Here is a 23,853-nt window from a genome sequence, read left to right on the forward strand (position 1 = left end):
ACTCTGGGATTTTCCTATTTCAATACAAAAGAAATGTTTACAATCATAAACAACAGATACTCCAGAAAATCCCAGCTTTCAGCAGCTGGAAAGAGTTCTTCCTCTCTTCATCCAATGTGGTCTTCTCCTCCTGTAAATATGGGAAATTATTCTAAGCAGGATTTAAGGTCAGCTGGCAAGTTCCTGACCTAGTGATGTAAAACAGCCCCTGTATTATCCTGTCTCACACATGTGACACAGTTCCACTGGCTGCAGTTCTGTCAGTAGTGACAAGGAAGAATTCCCTGAACCCTCTTTTAGAGGATAGTTTCTCCTCTCCTGGTTAGATGAGACTGATGTGTCCTTGATCATCCAGGAAAATTTCTACAGTGGCATCACTGATTTCCCACTGCATAAGTCTCTAGAGTCTAATTTGACAGCTTTTGGCTGCAAGAATTCAAACTTACAGAAATTAACTTGGATAAATCTGTTTTGAATCTGCATGACAGGGCACTTTAAAATTAATGGTGTAACTTCAAAATTTTGCTTTAAAAAAAAAAAATATTATCCCCCTGTCCTTATTGTACTGATTTCTGACCTGCTGTTACCAAGCTGAGAAATCTGAGTGTGCAGTTCATCAAGGAATCCCAGAAGGGTTTTGGTTGGGAGGGGTGTTAAAGCTCATGCAGTGCCACCCCCTGCCATGGGCAGGGACACCTTCCCCACGTTGTTCCAAGCTCTGTCCAGTCTGCCCCTGGACACTCCCAGCTCATGCAGGTGGGCTCCTCTTTCTGGCAGTTCTCCCACAAGCAGTGGAGTGACCTCATGTTTGAGTTTGCTTTGGTGAGTCCTGGGGCATTCACGCAGTAGGATCAGGTGGAGACACTCCCTGCTTGAGGGAAAATCCTCTTAGAGGCCACAGTGGATTTGTACAACAGCACTGCCTTAAATTGTGCCAGTCATGAAATGAGTTAACAAAAAGCTCTTGATTTTGGGTGTTCAGTGTATTAACCTCAATTCAGACCTGTCCCACGCTCCCTGTTCCTCCCAACCCAGTGTTCCTCTTGCCCCATCAGTAAGGCTTGAACCTGGATCTGGAGTTTGGCTGTGAATCCCCAGAGTCAGCGTTGCTGAGATTTAACCCCAGAAGTGCCCTGAAGTGCTTTCTGCCCGAGCTCCGGGCCTGCAGCCCCACAGGGGCCCAGCAGCAGCCTCTTCCCTCTCCGTGTCCCTCTGCAGGTCCAAGCAGATTGAGTCCGCCTGCTTCAGCGGCACGGCCGCCTTCATGGAGGTGCGGATCCAGTCGGTGGTGGTGGAGTTCATCCTGAACCACGTGGATGTGCTCTTCAGCTCCAAGCTCAGCTCCGTCATCCGCGATGGGGCAGGTGTGTCTCGTGGCCTTGCTGCACTCGGGCAGGAGCAGCAGCACTCATGGCTGGCTGAGCCTCCTCCGGGACATGGAAATGGTTTTGTTTTAACCCAGAAGGCACATTTCTGGGTTGGGGTGTCAGAACCCAGACAGAGATGGCCTGCTTTTAGAAATTGCTGTCAGTACCTTTCTTAAAAGCCAAGGATGCCCCACAGGAATGCAGAGATGAATGTTTGGCTTCTACTTTTATATCCTACCACTGAAAAAATGCAAGAAATCACTTAAATCTTTCTCTCCCCTGCTCCCTCTCCATTTTAAAACCATCTTTACTGGTGCTCCTGCATACTTACCCATTGGAGCTAAGTCTGTCTGCCCTCATCCATACTTTAGAACACAAATAGAATGAGCTGGTGTAAAGCAGTCTCTGCATTCAGTCATGTTGAGGCTGAGAAACTGAAATCTTGCACTTGCTCAGGCTGGTGTTGCTTTAGGATGAGGAATGAAACTGGAGCACCTGATATGTCACCCAGACTTGGAGCCTACAAATTCCCTTGAGTAACTGAGACCATGTATCTTTTCTGTTGAGAAGGAGCAGAGTTGTACTGGGAGGAAGGTTTACTTTCTGTGTTAGTGTGGCTGCCACAAGCTGTTCCTGCTCCTAAGCAGTATTAAGGCTGCACCATCTGCCTTGATAACCTGCCTGTGCCTGGAACATGCACAGCTACTGCAGTTAGCACCACCTGGGGACTGCAGAGAGCTGTGTTTCCACTGCATTTGCTGCTCCCTTCTTTTAAACAAACCTTTCCTCTGCTTAGGCTGGCAGATTTGATCCAAGTCCAGCTTTTTCTCCTGCTGTAGGGCAGTTCTAAGTCCATGGAAGCCAGAGGTTAGCTTGACTGAGCAGTGCCAGCCCCAGCAGGCTGACTCTACCAGGGGAGGGAAGATAAGCATGCTCAGAATCCCAGCCAGATGATTATCCAGGCTTAGAATGGCCCATGTAAATTCGGCTAATTGTTTAATGACTTGGTCATTTGCATTCAGTGGCTATGACACAAACCTGGCAGGGAGGAGGGTCAGGCTGTTGGGTTGGCTAAGTGCAGGAATTCTGCATTCCAGAACGGCTTCCTGGGAGCCTCTGGGTGTGAGCACAGCTCCTACACCCACCTGTGAGAGGGGGAAATGGTGCTGCCAAACCTGTTTGAACCCAAACTTAACCCAGGACAGCATTTACAGCTCCCACACCACCCCACAGACTCTGCATCCTTCACACAGAGCTGTGCTGCTACAGGGACAGCCATGGAACTGAACCAAGCAGGATGTTCTGCACTGCACATCTCCCCCAAAGCCCTGAACTCACCTGGGAATAACCCTAGAAACACCTGTACAAGAGGCAATGGCAGACACAGGAGAGCTGCTCCTACAAGAGAGTCCCCATAATCTCTCCACTGAAGCTGTCAGCAGCAGGAGCAGCAGCAGCTACTTTCAGATTTTGCACATTCATCACCATAACCAGGCACAAGCTCTAAAGGCCACGGGCAGGCCACACAGCAGATTCTGTTTGCTGTGTCCAGGTGTACTTTGGTTTCTGGCAGCTTCAGTCACATGTGGCATTTCCTGCTACACAGAGAGGTGAAGTCTGGGAATGACCCAGACAGGCTTTATACAAGGGAAAAACATCATTTTTTTCACAGGCTCTTGCATACAGATGAAAGAAAGTATGTCACAAAGGTTTCCATCCTACCTGCTTGTCTCTGCTTTTTTGTTTAATTCACTAAGCCATTATTCTTTTAGTCATCACCATATCTGTGACATTGTGACCACGTTTTGTCCACATCTTTCAATGGCTGGGATAACAAATACTCAGAAAAACACAGCACCTCCCTAGACACACAGAGCTGAGCTTTGATCTCTGCACTGCCGTTTGCTGACTCTCCCTGTTGCCTGTGGTTTTCCCTTGCAGGGCACAGCTCTTTATCCCGGCCCAAGTCTCTGCTGGTGTCCTCGCCCTCCACGAAGCTGCTCACGCTGGAGGAGGCTCAGGCACGGACTCAGGCCCAGATCAACTCTCCCATTGTGGCAGACAGCAAGTACATTGAAGTGGGAGAAGGCCCAGCAGCTTTGCAGGGGAAATTCCACACAGTCATTGACTTCCCATCTGAAAGGTAGAGACAGGTTTCCTTTCCAGCGTGTGTCATAACTGTTATTTTGAGTACAGCAGGAATTTGCTTATATTAACTTGAGACTTGTTATATATGTAAATATTGTGGCCAGTTTTCCACCTGCTTTTGACTCTGGGAGGATTCAGCTCATATCAGTGGTCTTGGTTTAGCCAAATAATTTGTGTTCCACTCCCTCTTGTTTTCATCAGGGATATCATTTAATATATAAATCCATGTTGTCTATAATGCAGAGATGCTTGGACCAGTCAAACACAGAAATGTAAACAGGGTGAACACCTGCAGATGTTGGGGTTTTCCAGGACTAAGTGCTTGTTACAAATCCAGATTCCCTTGAAATGGAGCAGCTGGGCAGGCTTGAGGACACTGGAAACTAAATATGGCAGTGGAGGAGAGTAAGGTTTTATAGCAGGAGCGAGAGATGCTTTTGAGCACCTTTATGGCTGCCCAGCTTCCCAGAGAGCTGGGGCTTCTTCCAGAAAATCCATTCCTTGGCTGCTGGACTGGACAAGGAAGAGCCTTTCCTCACATGCACTGCAGATGCTTTGTGGAGCTTGGGGGAATTTACACAGCAAGACTTTAGGGCTGAGCTGGATGAAAGAAAACATCCTCAGCTGTGGAAAAGAGGGAGGTTCCAAGCAGAAACCCGGAGTTTCTCAGCAGAAAGCAGAGAGTGCTGGTAACAAGCAGCCAGGATTGAGCTGCAGCCCATCCTCCATCCGTGTGTTCCATTTTCTCTCCCCAGGAAAAGGCCTCCCAGCAAGATGAAGAAGTCTCCAGTGGGGAGCTGGCGTTCCTTCTTCAACCTGGGAAAATCCTCCTCCGTGTCCAAGCGCAAACTGCAACGCAACCCCAGCGAGCCCTCAGAAATGAAAGCCATAGCCCTGGCAGGTGAGGTCCCCTTCCACATCCCGGGTTGTCAGCAGTGCAGAGTGATGTTTCCAGTGGGCGTTTATCTCCTTCTAGCGTCCAAGCTGTGCATGACACCTCCAGTAGCTCTTCTTTCCCAATGGATCTCATGCAGCTCTGGAGCCTGCCGGGGCTCACACCTCTGTGCTTTTTGGAACAACTTTGGAAAGATAAGATGTGGCTGCTGCTGTCATAAGTCACAGGTTAATTCCTTCTAACACTCTCATTATGAAATGAGAATACGGTTCTGGTTCCCCTTGCTGCTCTCAGAAGATGAAACGAGGGGAAGGGCACCTTCCCCAAACACATTCCCTCCAAAAGCTGTACCAGAGTACCCAGAGAAGGCTGCCAACAACCCTTTGTAGCCACAGCCAGGATATGTAGGTGGAATTCTCAGCCTTTTCCATATATAATTTTCTGCCTCTTTCCAAACTTAAAAGTAGCAACAACGTGTTTCTGCAGTAAAACACATCACAAATCCCAGAATATGAGCCCGGGAGACCTTTATCCCCTCATCTCCCAAGGTCAATCTTTAAATTCTTACCCTCACAGTCTTCACACTCTCTATGATACCCTTCAGGACTGTCTCCTCAGAGACTGAAATTCTACTTGTTCAGTGCCCATAAAACAGGGTCTGTAAATGTTCCTTCCTTCCCCCTTTTTGAGGAGTTTTGCTTGTGGGAAGTTGCCCAGCCTGTCACCTGCAGCAGTCATCACTTGGGTTGGTTGCTGTTTCCAAGTAAAATGAGAAGCAGAAACCCACCTTCAAAATAAGATTACTCTCAGGACAGTGATGTTGGTGCTAGAAATGCATTTGTGTTTTTCCTGCCACCATTACCCAGCTAAGTGTAACCCCTTTCTAACTGATCCTTTCCCTGTGTGGTTCCTTCCCTCAGGAGGACGAGGAGACAGCGGGACGCTCCGCTCGGCCAAGAGCGAGGAGTCCCTCACCTCCCTGCATGCCGTGGATGGTAAGGCAAAATCCTACCTGCACTTCCAAGAAAGGGACATTCAGAGAGGCATTTTGACATCTCTGGCTGAGGATGTTCAGCAGAGCAGGTTTCCACCCCTCCAGGGGAAGCTGAACTTGCTAACTGATGAAGCAGCTTTCTGCTCCCAGCACAGATGGGTCTCACAGAAATGCTCTTCATGGCTTTTCCTGCTTTTAAGGTTAAAAAAAGCAAACCTCTTGCTCTGGTGCAGCTGACACTGCTTATGTTCATTCCTTGGCTCCTCCCCTTGCTATTTCAAGGTTGACAGGACAGCATTGTGGAGGAAAGTGCTCTCTGAGAAAGGCCTTCAGCACATTTAAAGTGTCTTTGCTTGTGCACACAGCTTAGTTTCACACTAAATCACACCTGGCAAGTGCTGTAACAGAATTTAAGCAAATGGAATAAGCAGTCACTGCCAACGATGTTACTTTGTGTGCAGAGCGAGCCAGGGGAGCCTGTCCCTGCCTTAGGACTGCTCTGACTGCCCCCGCCCACCTCCCGACTGTGCCTGGAGGTCCTGTCACTGACCCATGGTGTCTCCTCACTTCCAGGTGAATCCAAACTGTTCCGGCCCCGAAGGCCCAGGTCCAGCAGCGATGCCCTGTCTGCCTCCTTCAATGGGGAGCTGCTGGGGAACATGAACCGCTGCAACTCCTACGACAACCTCCCCCATGACGACAGCGACGGGGACGAGGGGCTCATCCACGTCCCTGCCCTCATCTCTCCCCGCTCCTCGGAGGATGTGGACCTCAGCCCGCCGGACATCGGCGTCGCCAGCCTGGACTTCGACCCCATGTCCTTCCAGTGCAGCCCCCCCCAGGCGGAGTCCGAGTGCCTGGACAGCAGCACCTCCCTGCTGGAGTCCATCGATATCAATAAGGAGAAGCCAAGCCTGCTCAAGAAGGATTTAGAGTCAGGCAGCCAGTCGCAGACCCCAGGCAGTGCCACAAGCTCTGAGCCAGTGTCCCCTTTCCAGGAGAAGATGAGTCCCTTCTTTACGCTGGACCTGAGCCCCACGGAAGAGCAGGCCTGCAAACCACTCAGTTTCTCGCCCAAGACAGCCCGAAAGCCCATCAAATCTCCACCAGTGAGCACAGAACCCACCTCCTTTGTGCTACCCAGCCGTGTCCCAGAGGCCGTGGGAGGAGTGCCCACCACATCCAGGAACTCCTCTTCTTCCAGCTGGAGCAAAGAGATTGGCATCACTGAGATCACAAACAGGTCCCCAACCCAGATGTCCTTGCCCCTGAAAAACACTGAAACAGGAACAGGGGAAGGAGGCCACCAAGAGCTGCAGCATCCCCAGCTAGTGGCTGCTTGCAAAGCAGAGTTGCCAGAAGAAGGGGAGAGAGCCATGCCAAGCAGTCAGAATAAGACTGTACCCAGTGGACACACCCAGCCAGGTACAGTGCATTTTCCTCCATTCTTTCTTTAAGTTCCAAAGGGGAGCTGCTCTCAGAACCATCCTCCTCTGCGTGCCTTTAGGAGAGGGGATTGCCCGTCAGTTCTGGTCACGAGTGTCTTGCAGGGCTGTGCAGATCAGTAAAGTCTTAACCTCTGCCTTCTCCTTACATCACACAAATCTCGGATAATTTCCATAATGCTTTATATTCCGCTTTTTTTTCCCCCATCCTCTCATACGTGAAAATCTCTAGCATGTCCTTCTCAATCATTTCAGCCAATAGACCATCTTAAGACTTTTCCTTTTTTAAATTAAAAATCTGCCAACACTCGAAGAAGGGACCTTTCTGCCTAAAACCTTATGATCAAAATTGTGTAAGGGTATCTCATTCTCTGCTACCTCCTTCCTACCTCTAGAAATGCAAGAGGAGCCTTTAGACAATCTCTTGGGTTTTTTCCTCTTTGTGATGAACTGCTGTGCTGTCGAGCAGCGTTTGCCTGTGAGACACAAATGTTTCACATCAGAAGGAACTGCCACTGTGAAAGTGTGGAGAGCATCTATTTTTTTATAATAGTCGTTAAGGTCACTCTCCTTATTGGGTAACATAAAATCACTCTCTCTCTCAATTTTCCCCCCATTAGGAGCAGTTGCCCTCGACTCCCCCCAGGATCCTGTTCCCGTCAGTTCTGTGTCTCTTATCCCTCCTCCTCCTCCGAAAAACGCAGCGCGCATGCTGGCCCTAGCGTTAGCCGAGTCCGCACAGCAAGCATCCGCCCAGTCCCACAAAAGGCCAGGAGATGCTCATGCTGAAAGCACAAATTATGGAGAGGCTGAAGCTGGCACAGCTCTAGAAAAGCTCCATCTCTCTGCGGGCGCTCCTGACAAGCTCCACCTGTTCACTGCTCTGCCCGAGAACCGCCTGCACTTCCAGCCTGGGGCACCTTTAGAGCAGGACTGCCAAGGCACGGCTGGGGAGCAGAACCACCCGCCCGGCGCGCCTGGAGGCCAAGAGCCCCCGCCTCTCCACACGGGCATTCCCGGGGACACGCCTGGCAGCAGGGATGCAGAGCAGGAGCAGTCCAGCTTCCACCTCAGCAGAGCGGGGGACAAGGAGGCCTTCCCGGCCCACGTGGGGGACTGGGAGCACGCGACCCTCCATGGCCCAGGGACACTGCCAGAGCGGGAGCTGCCCGCCACGGAGCCGGCTGTGGAGCAGCCCCAGCTGCGCGCAGGCCTGGCTGGGGACAAGCTGCACGCTCCCTGCACGGCCGAGGACAAGCTGCAGTCTCCCTCCGTGGGTCCTGCCGGGGACAAGGGCGCCCCAGCTGCGGTGCCGTACCTGAGCACCCTCCCGGGCACGGTGGCTGAGCCCCGTGCCCTGCCCGGGGCCGCCCCCCAGGCAGATGCCACCGTCCCGCCCGCGCCACGCACGGCCACGGCCCCGGCACAGAGACAGGAGCACCAGGCAGCTGTGGGACAGGTGCCAGCGGCCAAAGCACCCAGCGGCTCCGGGCAGGTACGTGCTGCTCCCTGCACAGCTCCTCTGAAATGCTGAGCACTGGGAACGTCAGTCCAAATCCAAGTGGCATGGAAGGGGATTTGCAGGAAACCACGAGTGATGTGGGTGTAACACGGACACAGCCTTGCAGAAAATCCTGTGCTGCTTTCTTAAGGGAGCATCCCAGAATACCCACTCTCCTTGGTTTTAAGGACAAAAGTATCTGCAGGGGCAGCTGACAGGGATTGATAGTTCAGAATGCTCAGAAAGAATTTTTGCATCCTCTGACAAGGTCCTCTTCCAGCATCCTGGTTAGGCTCTTGTCCAGTCAGCGACAGGATGAGAAGACACAGTCTTAAACTGCACCAGGAGAGGTTTAGGTTGGGCAACAGGAAGAATTTCTTCACAAAAGGGTGATTAGGTGCTGGAAGGGGCTGCCCAGGGAGCTGGTGGAGTCCCCATCGCTGGAGGTGTGCAAGGAGCAACTGGACATGGCACTTGGTGCTCTGGGCTGGTTGACATGGGGGGGATTGGTCTCAGGTAGGACTCAATGGTCTCTCTCAGAGTTCTTTTCCAAACTCAGTGATTCTGTTAAACAAAGCAGGTCAGATTGCTTGTGCAGGATTGAAACATTTCCATCAGAAATCCAAAGCCCCCAGCCCATGAAACATGCCTGGCTGCAGCCCATCCTAAGCCCTGTAGCCACATTTAAGGCAGGAATTTCTACTGCGCTTCTTGATCTGCTCACCAGGGCCTGAGGAGGTTAAATCCAGGAGCATTTTCATTAATATCAGACATTTAAAAGCAGATCACCTAACAAAACACTGAGGGTACTGTGTGAAGAGACAGCCACCTCCTTGCCTTCCTCTGGTTTGGCATTTGCAGAACACACCAGTTGTGATGGGTCCCAAAAAACTGCCAGTGGCATCCTGCTTTCCCATGCTGAGAGAGGGAACCTACATGTCTGTCAGTCCCCAGCAAACAGAAACTAGGCACAGACATGCTGGAATGGAGCTGATCCACACAAGTGTCTGGATGTTCCAACTACAGAACACCAGGGAAAAAGCTGCTTGTCCCTAACTTTGCTTTCTTCCCTGCAGATGTGGAGCACAGCTGCACCTGAAAAGCCTCCAGAGCCCACGCCTGGCTTTGTCTCCGAGAGCAGTTCCAGTGCCCGTGGCTCCTCTTCTGTGCCCGCGGGCCACCAGAGCCACTTGGAAAAACCTCGGGAGAGCACGAGGGCTCCCCCGCTGCACCTGCGCTCCGAGTCAGTCCCTGCCCCCTCCTCCTACAGCTTCACCCCGCCCGTGCCGCCCGTGAGGACACTGGAGAGCAAGATCGCCGCAGCCATGCACTCCAACAACACGGACACCATCAACAACTCCAACTACCACTCCTTCCTGGCCTCCTCCATGCTGGCGTCCTCCGTGGAGGAGGCGCTGCTGCCACCACCACCACCACCACCTCCCAAGCACTCGTCCCTGCAGCCGGTGTACGTGCCGCACCCCAAGACAGAGAGCCTCCCCGAGCCCGTGGGGCCTGATGGCTACCTGCACGCCAAGCACCAGTACCGGCCCGAGAGTGTCCCTGCCCACGGCTACCACAGCAAGGCCGAGCAGCACCAGCCCTACCCACCCCGCCCGGAGCCGCCTGTCACCGCAGGCACGCGCTACGGCTCCTACGGCACGCAGGGCAAGGGCTCTGCCACGGGCCTGCACCCCAAGCCCCGCAGCCGCAGCGACTTTGTGTCCTCCGTGAGCCCCACGGGGCTGCGGGGCACCGGCTATGCCGAGGAGGCCCCCCCGTACCCCACCATCCGCAGGGTGCAGTCGCTGCACGTGCCCGGCCCGGCCGCCGCTGCCGCCATCCGCTCCGTGCCCATCTCCCGCACGGAGGTGCCCCCGGACGACGAGCCCGTGTACTGCCCGCGGCCCCTCTACCAGTACAAGCCCTACCAGCCCCACTCCGACTACCACGTCACGCAGCTCCAGCCTTACTTTGAGAACGGGCGGGTCCATTATCGCTACAGTCCCTACTCCAGCTCCTCCAGCTCCCCGTACTACACTGCAGCCGACGGGAGTTTCTACGACCTGGATCCCTACAGCACCGTGCGGGTCCGGCCCTTCCACGGCCTGCCCGGCCGCGAGTTCGGCCCCTACGTGTCCCGGCTGCAGGGCAAGGGGCTGTACCGCTACCCCAGCCTGGCCGCCTACCCCCGGGCAGGGCTCATCAACCACCTGGGCAAAGAGCACAGCTTCGTGAGCAGGGACGTGCCCCCCGCCCCGGACATCAAGCACATGTACATGTCCTGGGACCTGGAGGACATGGAGAAGTACCGCATGCAGTCCATCCGCCGGGAGAGCCGCACGCGCCAGAAGGTCAAAGGGCCCCTCATGTCCCAGTACGACAACGTGGCCCCGCTGCTGCAGGACGAGCTGGGGGGCCTGGATGCCGTCCACCTGCGCAGCAAATCGGATCCTGGCAAGAGCGGCCTGCTCACGGTGGCAGAAGGGAAGGAGGGCAGGTACCCAGCCAAGGCGGCCACGCCCGAAGGGGACGAGCGTTACTACGGGCAGCACATGGAGCCCGAGCTGGACCGAGGCCTCTATCATGGCGGGGGCTACGGGAACGGGCAGCCTGAAAAGCCATCCTTGCCCCAGAAGCAGAGCAGCATCCGGAACAGAAAGATGCACGAACCAGGCAGCAGCAGCAGCGAGCACAGGACGTATTTGCAGCAGGAAGCCAACCACAGGCAGCCTTCCGAACCCAAAAATGGGCCCCCCTACCCCGAGTACAGGCCCAAGGGCGGCCCGGAGCCCTCCGAGCTCATGGGCTACCAGCACTCGGGCAGCAAGTACATCCCAGCCAGCCAGGAGACCCTGAGGCTTAACCACAAGGAGGGGAGGCTGGCAGAGGACAGGCCAGACCTGGAGAGGCCTCGAGGCAGAGCATCCATGGAGAAGCACTCCAGAGACTGCTACAAGGAGGAGGAACATGCCGCCCCTCCTGTGGCACCGCCGCCCAAGCCCGAGCGGAGCCACAGCCTCCGCATGCGGGAGCACCCTGAGCCCATGGAGAGGGACTCTGCCCTGCTGTACCCCTACCAAACCCTGGGCAAGCGCCAAAGCACGATGACTGTGGTGTCCCAGTACGATAACCTGGAGGATTACCATACCCTGCCTCAGCACCAAAGAGGGGGCTATGCTGGAACGGGGGGCTTCGTGCCCCCTGGCTTCCCCCACGTGCACAGCAGAACTTACGCCACGGCGCTGGGGCAGGGAGCCTTCCTCCCCACAGAGCTGTGTCTGCAGAGGCCCGAGACAGAGGTGCACGTCGAGTGAGCTGGGGGGGGACGAGGGATAGAGTCTAAGCAGCCTCTGCTGGACAGTGGACTGTTTTATTTTTTCAGTGACAGTAAAAAACTCCCTGACCTTGCCCCAGTGAGCAAAGCAAACGCCCCTCAGCCCTCCCCTGGCCCCCACTCACTGTTTTTATGTAGTAGAGCTATAGATTTTCATGTAGTTTTGAGCCACCTGGGTGGACAGGGCAGGCTGTTGGCACACAGGTGTTGCCAGAGGCTGGGCAGGGCTGACACAGATGCTGTTAGGGCAGGGAGGGAAGGAATTTTCCCTTCCCAGATGTGACACTGGCTGCTCCTCCCCATGCCCAGGGTCCCATGCATGATGGGCTGTGCACAAAGGACTGTGCCTGCAGCTCCATCCTGCTGCAAACTGCCCATCCCAGGCTGGCTCCCAGGAAAGGGCCGTGGAGGAACCTTGGAGTTACGCAGAGAGAGTGGGGCTGGGCAGGGCTCCCCAGGGATCCTCTCCTTGCTGAGGCCCTGCCTCTCCTGAGGCTGCACCCACTGCAGCTGCTCTGAGCTAGCTGGGGGCCTGTTTTGACTTCAAGCCCGAGGAACAGGCTCTGAAGCCAGCTCAGAACACAACACACTCGTTATGTTTCTTGCTTATTAACAAGCTGCTTCTGCGTACAAGAAGTCCATTTCCTTTACATTTCTCTGTGTAAGCAGAGGCCAGCTGCAGGAGCCATGTAGGGCAGGTTTGCATTTCTCACACCAAAAGAAATAAACCACTAAACTACACCAAACCCGACCCCCAGAGCTGGGAACAGCACACCCATTCCATGTCAGTCCTTCCTCTTGCCTGCAAGATTATCTGTGGCCCAGATGAGCTCACTCCATCCTGTGGCTGGCAAGACTCTGTCATCTCACTGCAAAAAATACTAGAAAAATAGATTTTAAAAAACGTCTGTAGCATTATGTAAATCAGAGCCCACCTTGCCAGCTGTTTGTGACAAGTGGTCTGCCTAATCAGCTGCCCTGGGCCAGGTCCTGCAGCAATTCCATCAGGGAATGCTCCTGCTGAGCTTAGGCTGGAGGTTTCCAGGCTCTCTGCAGCCTGTGAGATCCATGCTGGGCAGAGATCCCTGTGGAGCTGTGGCACACAGGGAGCAGTGATGTGCCCAGGTGCAGTTCCCCCAGGACTCAGTGGGTAGGGACAGAAGGCCAGTGCTCTCTAAAATACACCAAAAATGGTGTCCAAGCTATTGAAAAGCTTTGATATTGTACAAACAGCCTGGCAGCCCCTCATGCTGCCTCTCAGACTCCCTAGGACTCACACCCCCTGTACAAATAAAGCACATCCATTCCATTAGGTAGGGCTTGCAAGCAATACTTGAGATTTAGCAGTTTTTAAATGTTCACTGATAAATTCCAAGGCCATTCCTGTTCTGTGTGGTTGAAGAACTTCTCTACCTGTTTCGAATCTCTAATGTTTTATGAAAAACCTGGAAGTCCTGCAGTTAGCACACAGCTGCTTAGGTGGGTCTATTTGAACAAAAAGTTTTATGGCTATTTTGGGACTTTGAAATCCTAAGGAAAGCCTGCTTCTAGTTGCTGACTACTCTGTAGCTTTTTGCTTCTTTTAACCTTGGAGCCTTGTCTGGGGCTGTTTCAGTAACTGCCTTCTGGTTCTATTTTATTGTGCAATGCTGGTGTTTTAAGCATTTTGTTTAGAAGAGTTCTCACATGTTATGGAACGAAATCTGGCAGTAAGAAAAAAAAGAAGAAAGAAAAAAAAAAGAGAAAAAAGCAGCACTGTGATCCAGGTTACCACAATCTCCTCACAAGGAATTCCCAGGTAGAGGGGTTGGGGTTTTTGGTGAGGGAATGCTTTTTGTAGTGTTTTCTTTTAGGGAAAACTGCACAGAAAGGGACCACTGGGTGAGCCACCCTGTCTCCACTGGCAGTAACTCCCAGGCAAGGCTAAGCTGCCCTGGTTCTTGGGAGCCAGGCTGGATTATCTGTGCTCCCCAGCAGAGCTGTGTTGTGCCAGGGCCAGGACAAGCCTCAGCCCCTGGCTACCTGCCAGGTCTCCCGTTGAAGCAGGGATAAGTGTTTGGTTCAGGCTATTTGGGATTCAGGTAAAGAGAGCTGCAGGTCCAACCTCTCTCTCCGTGAAAGCCTTAACTCCCCCCTGCCCCACAGCCTCCCCTTCCCTCTGCCTGGGCCTTACGTCAGCCAGGACTATCCTGCCACTACGAGGGGCTGCTCCCAGCTCCTGTTAATTGTAAACGCCTCTGGATTCTCCTGCTCGAAGCCACTGTCTCCCTGTAGAGCCCAAGTGCCATCCCGGTCAGCCTCTGCTCCTCAGTGCTGTGCTGCTCTCCCTGCATTGTGTCAAGTGCCAGGTGCGAAGCACCCGCTCATCCCATTGGAAACAAACCCTTCAGCACCTTTCCCAAAAGGCTTCTGGAAGTGCATACCTGTACCCCTACCCCAGAGGGCTGCTGCAAACAGCCTTTGGGAATGAGAGGAAGAAGACAGCAGAGCAGTGACTCCCAGCCATCTCCCCCTTGGTACGCAGCCACAGCCAGGTGTGCTCTAAGGGTGGAAGCTCTCCAAGAACCCAAGCTCATGTCCAGCACTGCTGAGCCACAGTACAGGATTTTAAAAGGTGAAGGCACCAGCTTTTCCCAGGTAACAGACCAACACCTTTCTTTTATCATTGCTCCTGCCCACGGCTTCAGCAGCATCCTGCATGATCCTTCCCTGCCAAGCCATACAGTGAACTATGCAGTCCTGCTCCTGCTCTGGGCTCAGTGTGCTGGTCCTACAGAGAGTTGTACATCCTCATTAACCCCAAAATTCATAGGTGAGGTTGGAAAGGGTGTCATGCATCAGAGCGAGGCAGGCAGGTGACACCAGGAGTCTCAGGTGGGTGAGCTGGAGGGCAGTGACAGCCCAGCCGTGTGTCCCAGAGTGGAGAGAGCAGGGGGACAGCAACGCAGATAATCCTCTGATCGAAGTGCAGTTGTGCTCAGGCTCAGTGATTCCTTCCCTGACCACATCCCCACGAGGTGACAGCAGCTCTGTTCCTCAGCAGTTCCCTCACACGGACACTGTCTGTATCCTGAGCTGCCACTCCCTGTTTCCAGAAGAGGGGCTCCCGGTGCATGCAGGAATGAGGTTCCAGGAGTGTGCTCCAGCTCTGGATTTTCACCTCTGCTTTGGAGCAGGACGTGACCCACAGGAGACCTTCCTTGGGAAGGGGAGTGCAGTCGTAGGTGAGTAATGAGGACTTGGCCCCTATGAAGTCTTAAGGAAAGCATTAATTTCTGATTTTTGCAGAGTTTTATCAGGTGATATCTATATGCATCTCTGAGAACACTCCCACAACTTTGTGCCTATGTCTTTGCAGTGATCCCCCGCCCCTGCTCTCCGCTGGGGGGTCAGTGAGGATTGCACAGTGGTAGTAAGTTGCTACACAAAACCAAAACCGACTTGAAAACGTTCTGTTCCTCTTTGACCCCAGAAGGGGCAGAACCTCAAGTGTGCTCTGCCATCCCCCGGGCTGGTGACAGGGCATTGACTCAAGTGGTGTGTTAAATGTCAGGAAACTGGGTGAGAAGTTGTTTTCCCTCCTTTCGTTGTGGCGGCTTAGGCATGTTCCTGTTTCCCGGAGCCCCGGCTCCCTGTGGGGGCACGGCGTGGTGTGAGCGAACCCCAGGGCTCCTCCTGCGTGCAGAGCCCTGCCTCGTCCAGCGGGGGAGGGAGGGAGGGGGGACAAAAGGGTTCTTTTGCCGTTCATTTTCCTGCTGTAGAAGACTTGATTTTTTCTTTCCCTGAGCCGCATGAGAGAAACATCCCAGAAAGTCTTGGGTTACCTTTGGAGTTCCCTTCACTTTAATTTATAGAGTGTCTTTTTTTGTGAACTGGTGTAAAATGTATATGCCGACAAGCTCATGTATTTTTATGTAAATATTTTTTGTGGTTTCCCTACTTGCCCTTCTCTGTAAATATTTAGAATTCTCATATTCTTCTCACCTTGTATGATGCAGATGTGGTTTTGTTTCTGTTTTTTATTTGTACTGTAATGCAACAATCCAGACTGAGGTGTCTTGTGGTATTAAACAAAAGCAACAGTCCCACTGAGCTCACACTCAGATGTGCAACTTGACAGCATTAATCAAGCCAGGTTAAAAACTACTCAGGTGTGCCTGTGTGTATTTTTTCCTCTGCCTCGTTAATTAACAGCGTATTTAAAAAACAAAACAGGAAGAGCCAGCTTGAGGCCATGCCTTGCAGGGAGGGATGCTGGCAGGCAGCTAAGGATGAAGGAGGTGACTTTGAATTCCCATGCCAAGGCTTGGGCTTATCTGTGCCATTCCACCTGTGCCCATTGCTGCTTCCTAACAATAAATAAACCTGCCTGGGCTGTTTGAGTGTCCCTTTCCTCTCACCCAGCACGACAGCACATGCAGAAACAGCCTGGCCCTGGCACTGAAGGCACAGGGCAGATGAAGTCAGGATGAACAGATGGCACAGGCCACCTCTGAGTTGGCTGGGAGGGATTCTGGGCACCACAGTAATACCGCTCATAGTTAATTAATAGCAAAAAGATTATTCAAGGAAGTGAATTTCAAACGCTTTTAACACTAAGGATCTCTCACAGTCTTTTCATGCAGTAAATAATACAGAGTTCAGACCTGCTTCCAGGAATAAAAGCAGCCTGATCCTTCTCTGCATGGAGGACAGGTGACCCCACTGCTCATGGACCTGTGGGGTGACTGCTGCTGTGCAGTCCAGCCCTGGCTTTGTGTGACTGCAGAGGGGCTGCATGAGGCCTTTGGAAACCTTTGCCTCATCTGCTCCCAAATCCTCACTCCGGTCCAGAGCTGCTTATTGCACATCCAAACTCGGAGCTGCTGCCCTTGTAAGGTGCCCCCAGCAACCCACCCATCCTGCCTGAGCCAGGAATTCCTGCTCTTCGGAGTCAGGAGCAGAGGCTGTGCCACAGGAACCCTCCTCATGCAAGGACACCAGAGCTGCCCTCGCAGGGAAGGACATAACCAGGCTGACCTGGCAAATAAAAATCTTGACTTTTAAGTTCAGTAGATAAATTCCCATCTTAACTGAAGGCAACTCTGCATCAGGAACTGTCACAACCAACTGGTGGCTGGTCAGTCTGTTTTCTGCACAGCACCCTGCCGAGGATGTGTAAATATGGCAGGACACTGGTTGGGTGGGAAAGGGAACAGCAGGAGGATGAACCAGCCCCAGGGAGCAGCCCCAGAAGTGGCATTCCACCTCCCCAGCTTGGCTTGGCCTGAAGTTCTCCAAAAGCAGCACCACGGGCATTTTCTTCAGTGCCACCGAGATCCAGTGAGCCGGGATCTGCGGGCTGGGGGTTCCACACCAGAGAGGGCTCGGGGTGTCCCTGCAGCCCTGGGAGCAGCCCGGTTACCCCCGGCTCTCCAGCCGCTGCTGTAAGGATAAACAGGATGGAAACTCCATCCCTCTCTGACAGCCTGTCCCGAGCAGCTGAGGTTTGTGGGCAGAGCAGGTTGAGGCAGAGGGAGAAGGAAGGGTTTAAATTGTGCCAAAGCAGTGGCAGAGCCGGGGCGCAGTCGCTTTTCCTCCGAGCAGTTTCCAGCAGGCAGCGCTGTTAGACCGCCTATGCCTCTCGAACCCGACCTGCTCCTGGAACAGATGATGCTGTTCCATTCTAGCAGCTTCTGCTCGGCTTTCCAGCTCCTTGCGTCTAAGGATGGGTTTCCTTTTAATTTTTTCATTTTAGAAGGGATTTGCAGAGTGGTCAATGCCGGCGGCATCCTAAGGCGGTCCTGAGGAGCAGCCCCACTCCCCCCACATCCTGAGCATCCCCACCGGGGGGGTGACCTGCGGACCTCGGCAGGGAAGCCACTAAATTCCACTAAGCTCCACGCCCCTATCCCTAAGGAACACAACAATATGTTCACTTCTACACTAAAAGTCATCCAAAACCAGCAACTGATGCTGGAAAAGCCGGGAAGATGCTCAGTCCTTCCTTCCTCCCTCCAGCTGGTGCACGGATGCCCTGCTAAGATTCATTATGAGCTCACAGAGCCAGAAGAGCCCCCAGCACAGGCTCCGAGCCCAGCACCTGCCAGAGCAAGGCTTGGGCAAATCCATCCCCAGCCGTGCCACGGCTGAGCCTCCCTTCCCGCTCCCTTCCTCCTTTCCCACAGCCGAGCATTTGTATTGTGTTTGTGTTCTCACCTTCCATCACCTGCCTGGGGGGCCGGGCCGGGCAGGACAGAGGTGACTGCCCCAGATCCCTCCAAACTGGAGCTGCTGGTGCCCCTCTAGCAGGGCTTGGCAGGACTTTGGCAGCGTCACAGGAGCAGAGGAGGGGGGGAGAGGGCACAGAAATCCCCTGGATTGGCATTCCTTGTGCAGGAACTGCCTGCTAGCCCCTCCAGAGAGCTGGCACGGAGGGCAAGCATCCTGCCCAGGCACAGAGCAGCCACTCCTAAGGGAGAATTTGTGACGTGGGGCCAACAGCAGCGACCAAAATGAATGGGAAAAGCTTAATCCTTCATGCTCCTCTCATCCTTCCCGGGACGGCAGGAGCAAGCTCCCTGCTCCTGGGCTGTCCAGCCTCCTCCCACTCCTCCCTCGGGAAGAACTGAGAAGGCAGGGTCCTGCCCTTTGCTTTGCCTCTGCCAGAGCTTTGAGGCAGCTCTGCATCAGGAACTGTCACAACACCGTTTCCCTGCCCCTCTGCCGTCACTTCATTAACCTTTCCTGAAGGATTTTTGTTAATCCTGAGCCATTTGGATGCTCAGAGGCAGTGGCAGAAGTCAGGGGTGTTGGGAAGGATCGGGGTGTCCCAACGAAGGGATTGCCCACTGCCTGATTAAACCTGGGGCTGCTGAGCACACCCTGAGGCACTGCAGTCCTGTGGGGTGGCCAAACTGCACCCCCACTCCTAAAGTCATTAATTCAAGAGGCAGCAGAGCCCAAACCAAAGGTGTGACCTGCAGAAAGCATCCCTGGAATAGGGAATGGGCTGTCCTGGAAAAAGGGGGGGCTTGGTGCATTTTACAGGGAAATTAAGGCTGCCTCAACTCCATCCCATGCATCTTAATTCTTCCAGCTCCAGATCCTTCCCAATGGGCCAAGGAAAGTCACCAGCCTCAGACAGACACCTTGAGTCCAGACTGTGTCTGTTTTTTGTCAGACTGCAGGACAGGCTCCTCCAGGATCTGCCTGGAAAGGTCTCCCTGCCCCACCAGCCTCCTCCAGGCCCTGCCAGGCATCACAGGGGAGCCTCACTGCTCTGATTCCCTCACAAGGGGAAGAGGGAGATGGATCCCCCCAGAAATGTCCTCCACAGAGTGTCCGAATTCATTCATTACAGGCAGATGCAGTCAGGAGGCTGAACAATTCTGAACAATAAAAGACGCCCTTCTAAATACCAGAGGCAGCAGAATGAGATCCTCGTACAGATCTGAGCCTGATGGGGTTGTGCATTTAGAAGGACACAAGGTTTGTAGGTGTGACAGGTGAGAAAGGAAAAACAGGTTACACAAAGGGGGAGGTGTTCAAGTAAAAATGCATTCATCCATTTTTTAAAGATGCTGGAGAAGAGTATTTGACTCCAGCGAGTGGTGGAACTTTATGCATTATTCAAACTGTGTGAACGTTTGAAGCCTGGAGACCTGGAAACCTTCAGTGAGAACAAGTCTCCTGGCACGTTCCCAGGGAGGAAGTGTGGCTGATCCTTGTCCTCCTGGCAGAATCCATGGTTTCCATGGATTGTGGCTCTGCTCTGCACTCCAGCACTTCACAGCAGCTCTGCTTCCCTCCACCCCCAGACTACACCAAAACCCCAGCAGGATGCACTCAGATACACCCAGGGAGAAGCTGCTCCTGAGCCAGCAGGGTCACACACAAGTGGTGCAAACACTCGGAAATGCAGCAGGAAGGCAGAGGGATGAAGGAGAACACAGCAGCCCACATGAAACTTGCAAGGGGAAACCAAGTGTGTCCCCCCTCCAAATCCACCCTTGCCCTCCCAGGCAGCCAATCCCATCCACAGCAATATTCCAGAGAACCTCATTCTGCTGCACTTCCAGCTATGAATTCAAACCTCAGAATAAAAAAAAAGAGGTGCCAGACGGGGCCAGGTTTTCAGACAAGCAGGCAGGCAGCCAGCAGCACAAACACACTGAGCACGGGCAGACATCTGCCTTGCCCCCTCCTCCTCCCCATCGCTGCTTTTTATTTATTCCCATCTTTTCTTTTCTTCACATTCCCCCGGTTGCTTTCTGAGGGGGACCTGCATCACCTCGCCCACGGGGTTTTTGTTTCAAGCCTTTAGTTTATTTTCTCAGAATCCAGCTCAAGCTTTGCCGGCCTTGATCCAGCCCCACAAGGGTGGGAGCTGGAGCAGGATCTGCCTCATCTGTGGCCGAAGACAGCTGGAGAGGGATGGCTGCACAGCAAAACAGGGGGTGGATCCCACCGCAAACCCCGCAGATGTGGAGAAAGTGGAATTTCACTGGTAACGCAGCAACTTCCCAACTAATCTGAAATACAAAAGGCACATTCACACACCACAGAGCAGCCACCAACTGCTGCAGGAGAGCGAGAGGCTGCCTCAGACATCCGCACTTTTTCCTTGTGGGAAAGGCTCTTGGAAAAGGAGCCGATGTTAAAGTGCCACTGCTTTATGAAATACTTTCCTCGATCGACGAAATAAGTTCAAAAGCAAAACGAACCCAGTGTAACAACACCCCCAATCCACAGCCTTGCACCTCAGGGATGATTTTAAGGTGAAGGACGAGGGCAGGCTCAGTGTCCCCACCCACAGGGAACTCTTCTCATGGAAGGGAGTGGAGGTTTCCCTCCGGGCTCTCAGTCTGGAATCTGCAGGGCAAGGGGAACCACGGAATGGTTTGGGTGGGAAGGAACCCCTCAAGCTCATCTTGTTCAACTTAACGGAGTGATTTTCACATTATGTTTTGAGGGACAGGTGGGCCATCAGGAATATAAGGAAAAGCTCCTTCCCAAGAGCCAGAGGGGTTATTTGCTGTTGGTGAAGCAGCAATTGATGGCATAAAAGACCACAAGGCTCTAAGTTAATAATTCTCTTTTCCAGAGTAGGATTTAAGTAATAAAGAGACTGACATGGGAAAAAAAAGAACATTTAATGGGGGCTGAGCAGGTGAACATGATCCATCCTGCACCCCACAAGAGGTGGGTTGGCAGCCTTGGGAAAAGACAGTAGAGCTGCACAGATAAAAACCATCACAGTGCTTAGACACAAAGGTGCAGATTGGGACTGCCCAGCCATCCCTCTGCCGGCAGTTCCTGGCTTTTGGGTCCCTCACTTTGCACCTCAGGATTCTTTTGTGGGTTTGTGTTGCAGATGCCCCCTCTGCTCCCTGCTCCTGCACACCCCCTCAACATCCTGCCCACCTCAGCTCAGTGCCCCTGCTCCTGCTCCCTTTCAGCTCTGCCCAGGAGGATGAAGGATGGAGCAGTGAGCACCAGGAGGGAGCAGAAATGCCTGTGTGGAGTCAGGCCAGGCACAGAGCAGCTCAGCACCTGACTTAGCAGGAAGCCCTGATGGTTTGTGTGTCACCACAAAAGCACCAGTGGGAGGGAGGCTCTGGCAAGGCCTCTCATCATGGAAGGGAAGAATGAGAACAAGGAATTTGGTTTACATTCCTTTTTCCTACAGATATTGGGGCTTTCTGGGTGTAACACAGACAAGCTCAGATCCAGATCATCCGTGTCCTGCCAGGTGCCATGGGCTGGAGCACCCCTGAGCTGGGCAGTGCCTTAGAGATGATCCATCCTCACCTCTGGAGGCCTTTCCCCCATCAGGACTTCATTACCACAGGCTAATTACTGACTAACAGTAAAACCCTGCTTACAGAATCCCTCATTCATGAGGAGAAGGGGTCCTGCAGTGTGAACGTGGGCTGGCAGGACCTTCATAGAAATTCCCAGCTCATGACAGGGACACAAATTTGTCTGAGAAACACCATTCCCTAAAGGTTTGGGGAATGGATGATTGCAGGTTGGACAGGGCTTGGAGCAAGGTGGGATTGTGGAAGGTGTCCCTGCCCATGGCAGGGGGTGGAACTGGATGAGCTCTGATATCCCTGTCCAACCCAAACCATTCTGGGGCTCCATCAAGATGGAATTCAAAACACTCCAGTTTCCAATTCCCAGGCCTTGGGAAGCAGGTTTCACTCCCATTTTACTGAAGGAAAACCAGAGGCTGAGCTCAGTGAGTTTAGAGTCAAGCAGTACCTGGGATGTGACAGTGGGACCCCACAGACATCAGGGGCCCCAGGGGACTCTGCCACAGGGGACTGAGCTCATTTTCCTGGCTGCAGACTCCAGGTTTATTCTCTCCTGGTTATCCTTGCACAGTGGTGAACAGGTCCCACTGCAGACCCTTCCCAGGCTCCTCAGCCCCCAAAGCCCAACTCCCAGGTTCAGGTGACACCAGCAACCAAGTCAGTACCTTCAGAGGTAATTAAGCACCTAATCAATTTTGGGCCTCTACTCACTAGCTGAACATACAAATCTGATTTATCCTCTTCATTTCAGCAGGCAGCAGAGTAGGATGGAGCACTGCCAGGAGCTGGGACAGACCTCTGCTCAGCCTTTCCCATCCTGCAGGTTTGCTTTTGGACACTCCCAGTGAAGCATCCTGAGCTCAGGAGGGCACTCTGCACTTGAGGAATAGAAATGTCAAAGCAGTTAAATCTGAAGAGGTTCTTTTTCTATCCATTCAAATCCTGTGAATTTCCTCCACTGTGTACAAAACATCTCCCATTTTAACCCTCATCCAAGTGTTTTCCCTGAGCCATAGTCAGGGGGTGAGGCAACATTTCCCTTTCTGCAGGGGAACTCCTGGGATGTGCCTGGAAACCCCTCATGTGCCACTGGACACCCCTCAAACAGTGGGGGAAAGCCAAATTACTGAGCCCCAAAGCTCTGAACAGGAGTCACGGGGCCAAGGCCACCAACCAGCCCTGACTGTGCTGGGACCATCCCAGAGTCAATTCCTGAGAGTTTCTGCTCTACCTGAGAGAAAAAGCTGTTACTGCCCTGCTGGTGCCACTCCTCCTGCCCTGCTCTGTCAAGGACAAGGTCAGGGGTGGATGTTTCCTGCAGAGGAAAATCCACTGGGGACAATTCCCAGGATCTAAACCCTGGAAGGCAGCTCTGTGTCCGTGTGGAAAGAGGCAGAAGGCAGACAGGGAACAGCTGACCTCTTCCCGTGCCCTTTCAAACTTCCTTTGGCCTGGCTGCTGTGGCCACAGCAAACCCCCCCAGTCCCTCAGCCACCCCTCTCTGGGCTCCTCTTGTCCTGAGCAGCCTCCTGAGCCTGAGTCCCGGGGAAATAAATGCAATTCTTCCTTTCAGTCATCAGTCCAAGACTGAAACCTCAAGGAAAACATGCAAGATAAGGATATTTCTCCCAAGGCCTCTGCAAGCAGCAATAAAACCTTCATCTGCCTCCCAAAGTGATTCTCCATAGCCTCTGAGGCTACAGAGTGAGTTCAAGAGCTGTGGCTCATTTCTAGGAGGGCATTTCCACTCCCATTTCCCACCAGGAGGCTGCTGGGGGCTCAAATACCCCAGGCTGGACTCCTGGTGCCAGCAGGACCATCAGCACCCTGGCTGCCATGAAACAGCAGCTCTGTAAAACAGAACTGCCTCATTTCTTGAAACAGGGAGGAAGAGAGAGGAGGGGAGCTGCCCCAATGCACCCCAATCCACACCACCCACCCCAGTCCAGCTCAGCACCACAGCAGCCCAGCTCAGGGAGAGCAGCTGAGGCAGCCCCAGGGACAAACACAGCTCCTCAGAGGCATCTCTGCAGGGGCTGGCACCCCTGTGGATCCATCCTTCCCCTTCCCTGGCTCCTCTCCCCGTGCCAGGGGCTGCCTCAGGCACCAGTGCTGGCTCCAGCCTGCACTGGGGATGCAGCTGGCACCTTCCTCAGGGTGCAGCCAGGGGCTGCAGCTCAGAGCTGAGGGGGCAGGGTGGGGGCCAGCCCCGACCCCTCTGCAGGTCCTGCATCCCACAAAGCATCTGCCTCATCCCCTCCTTTCCCTTTGCACAGAAACAACAGAGGGATTCCTGAAATGAACCTGAGGATGGCTCCATACTCAGAGCTTAGACTCCCCTTTGGCACCACAGGCCAGGACTCTCT

General features: G+C 53.5%; 1 protein-coding gene and 1 long non-coding RNA gene across 9 annotated transcripts in view; both read left to right on the forward strand.

Annotated features, from left to right (window-relative positions):
- ARHGAP32 (Rho GTPase activating protein 32) overlaps positions 1-15,833 on the forward strand; it is a 237,929-nt gene extending 222,096 nt beyond the window's left edge. For all 8 annotated transcript variants that reach the window (XM_064397872.1, XM_064397871.1, XM_064397870.1 and 5 more), the window contains 7 exons: positions 1,219-1,364; positions 3,309-3,510; positions 4,271-4,416; positions 5,331-5,405; positions 5,978-6,829; positions 7,470-8,344; positions 9,427-15,833. In XM_064397872.1, coding sequence (XP_064253942.1) covers positions 1,219-1,364; positions 3,309-3,510; positions 4,271-4,416; positions 5,331-5,405; positions 5,978-6,829; positions 7,470-8,344; positions 9,427-11,667 — 4,537 coding nt within the window. In that variant the 3' untranslated portion in view covers positions 11,668-15,833. The remainder of the gene's footprint in view (positions 1-1,218; positions 1,365-3,308; positions 3,511-4,270; positions 4,417-5,330; positions 5,406-5,977; positions 6,830-7,469; positions 8,345-9,426) is intronic.
- Positions 15,834-17,684: 1,851 nt separating this feature from the next.
- On the forward strand, positions 17,685-22,590 carry LOC135285589 (uncharacterized). The gene is made up of 3 exons (XR_010350394.1): positions 17,685-17,927; positions 18,766-19,157; positions 22,239-22,590. It is a non-coding gene; the product is annotated as an uncharacterized LOC135285589 (long non-coding RNA).
- Positions 22,591-23,853: the final 1,263 nt, after the last annotated feature.

Source organism: Passer domesticus, chromosome 23 (assembly GCF_036417665.1).
Source record: "Passer domesticus isolate bPasDom1 chromosome 23, bPasDom1.hap1, whole genome shotgun sequence".
In the NCBI taxonomy this organism is placed as follows: Eukaryota; Metazoa; Chordata; class Aves; order Passeriformes; family Passeridae; genus Passer; species Passer domesticus.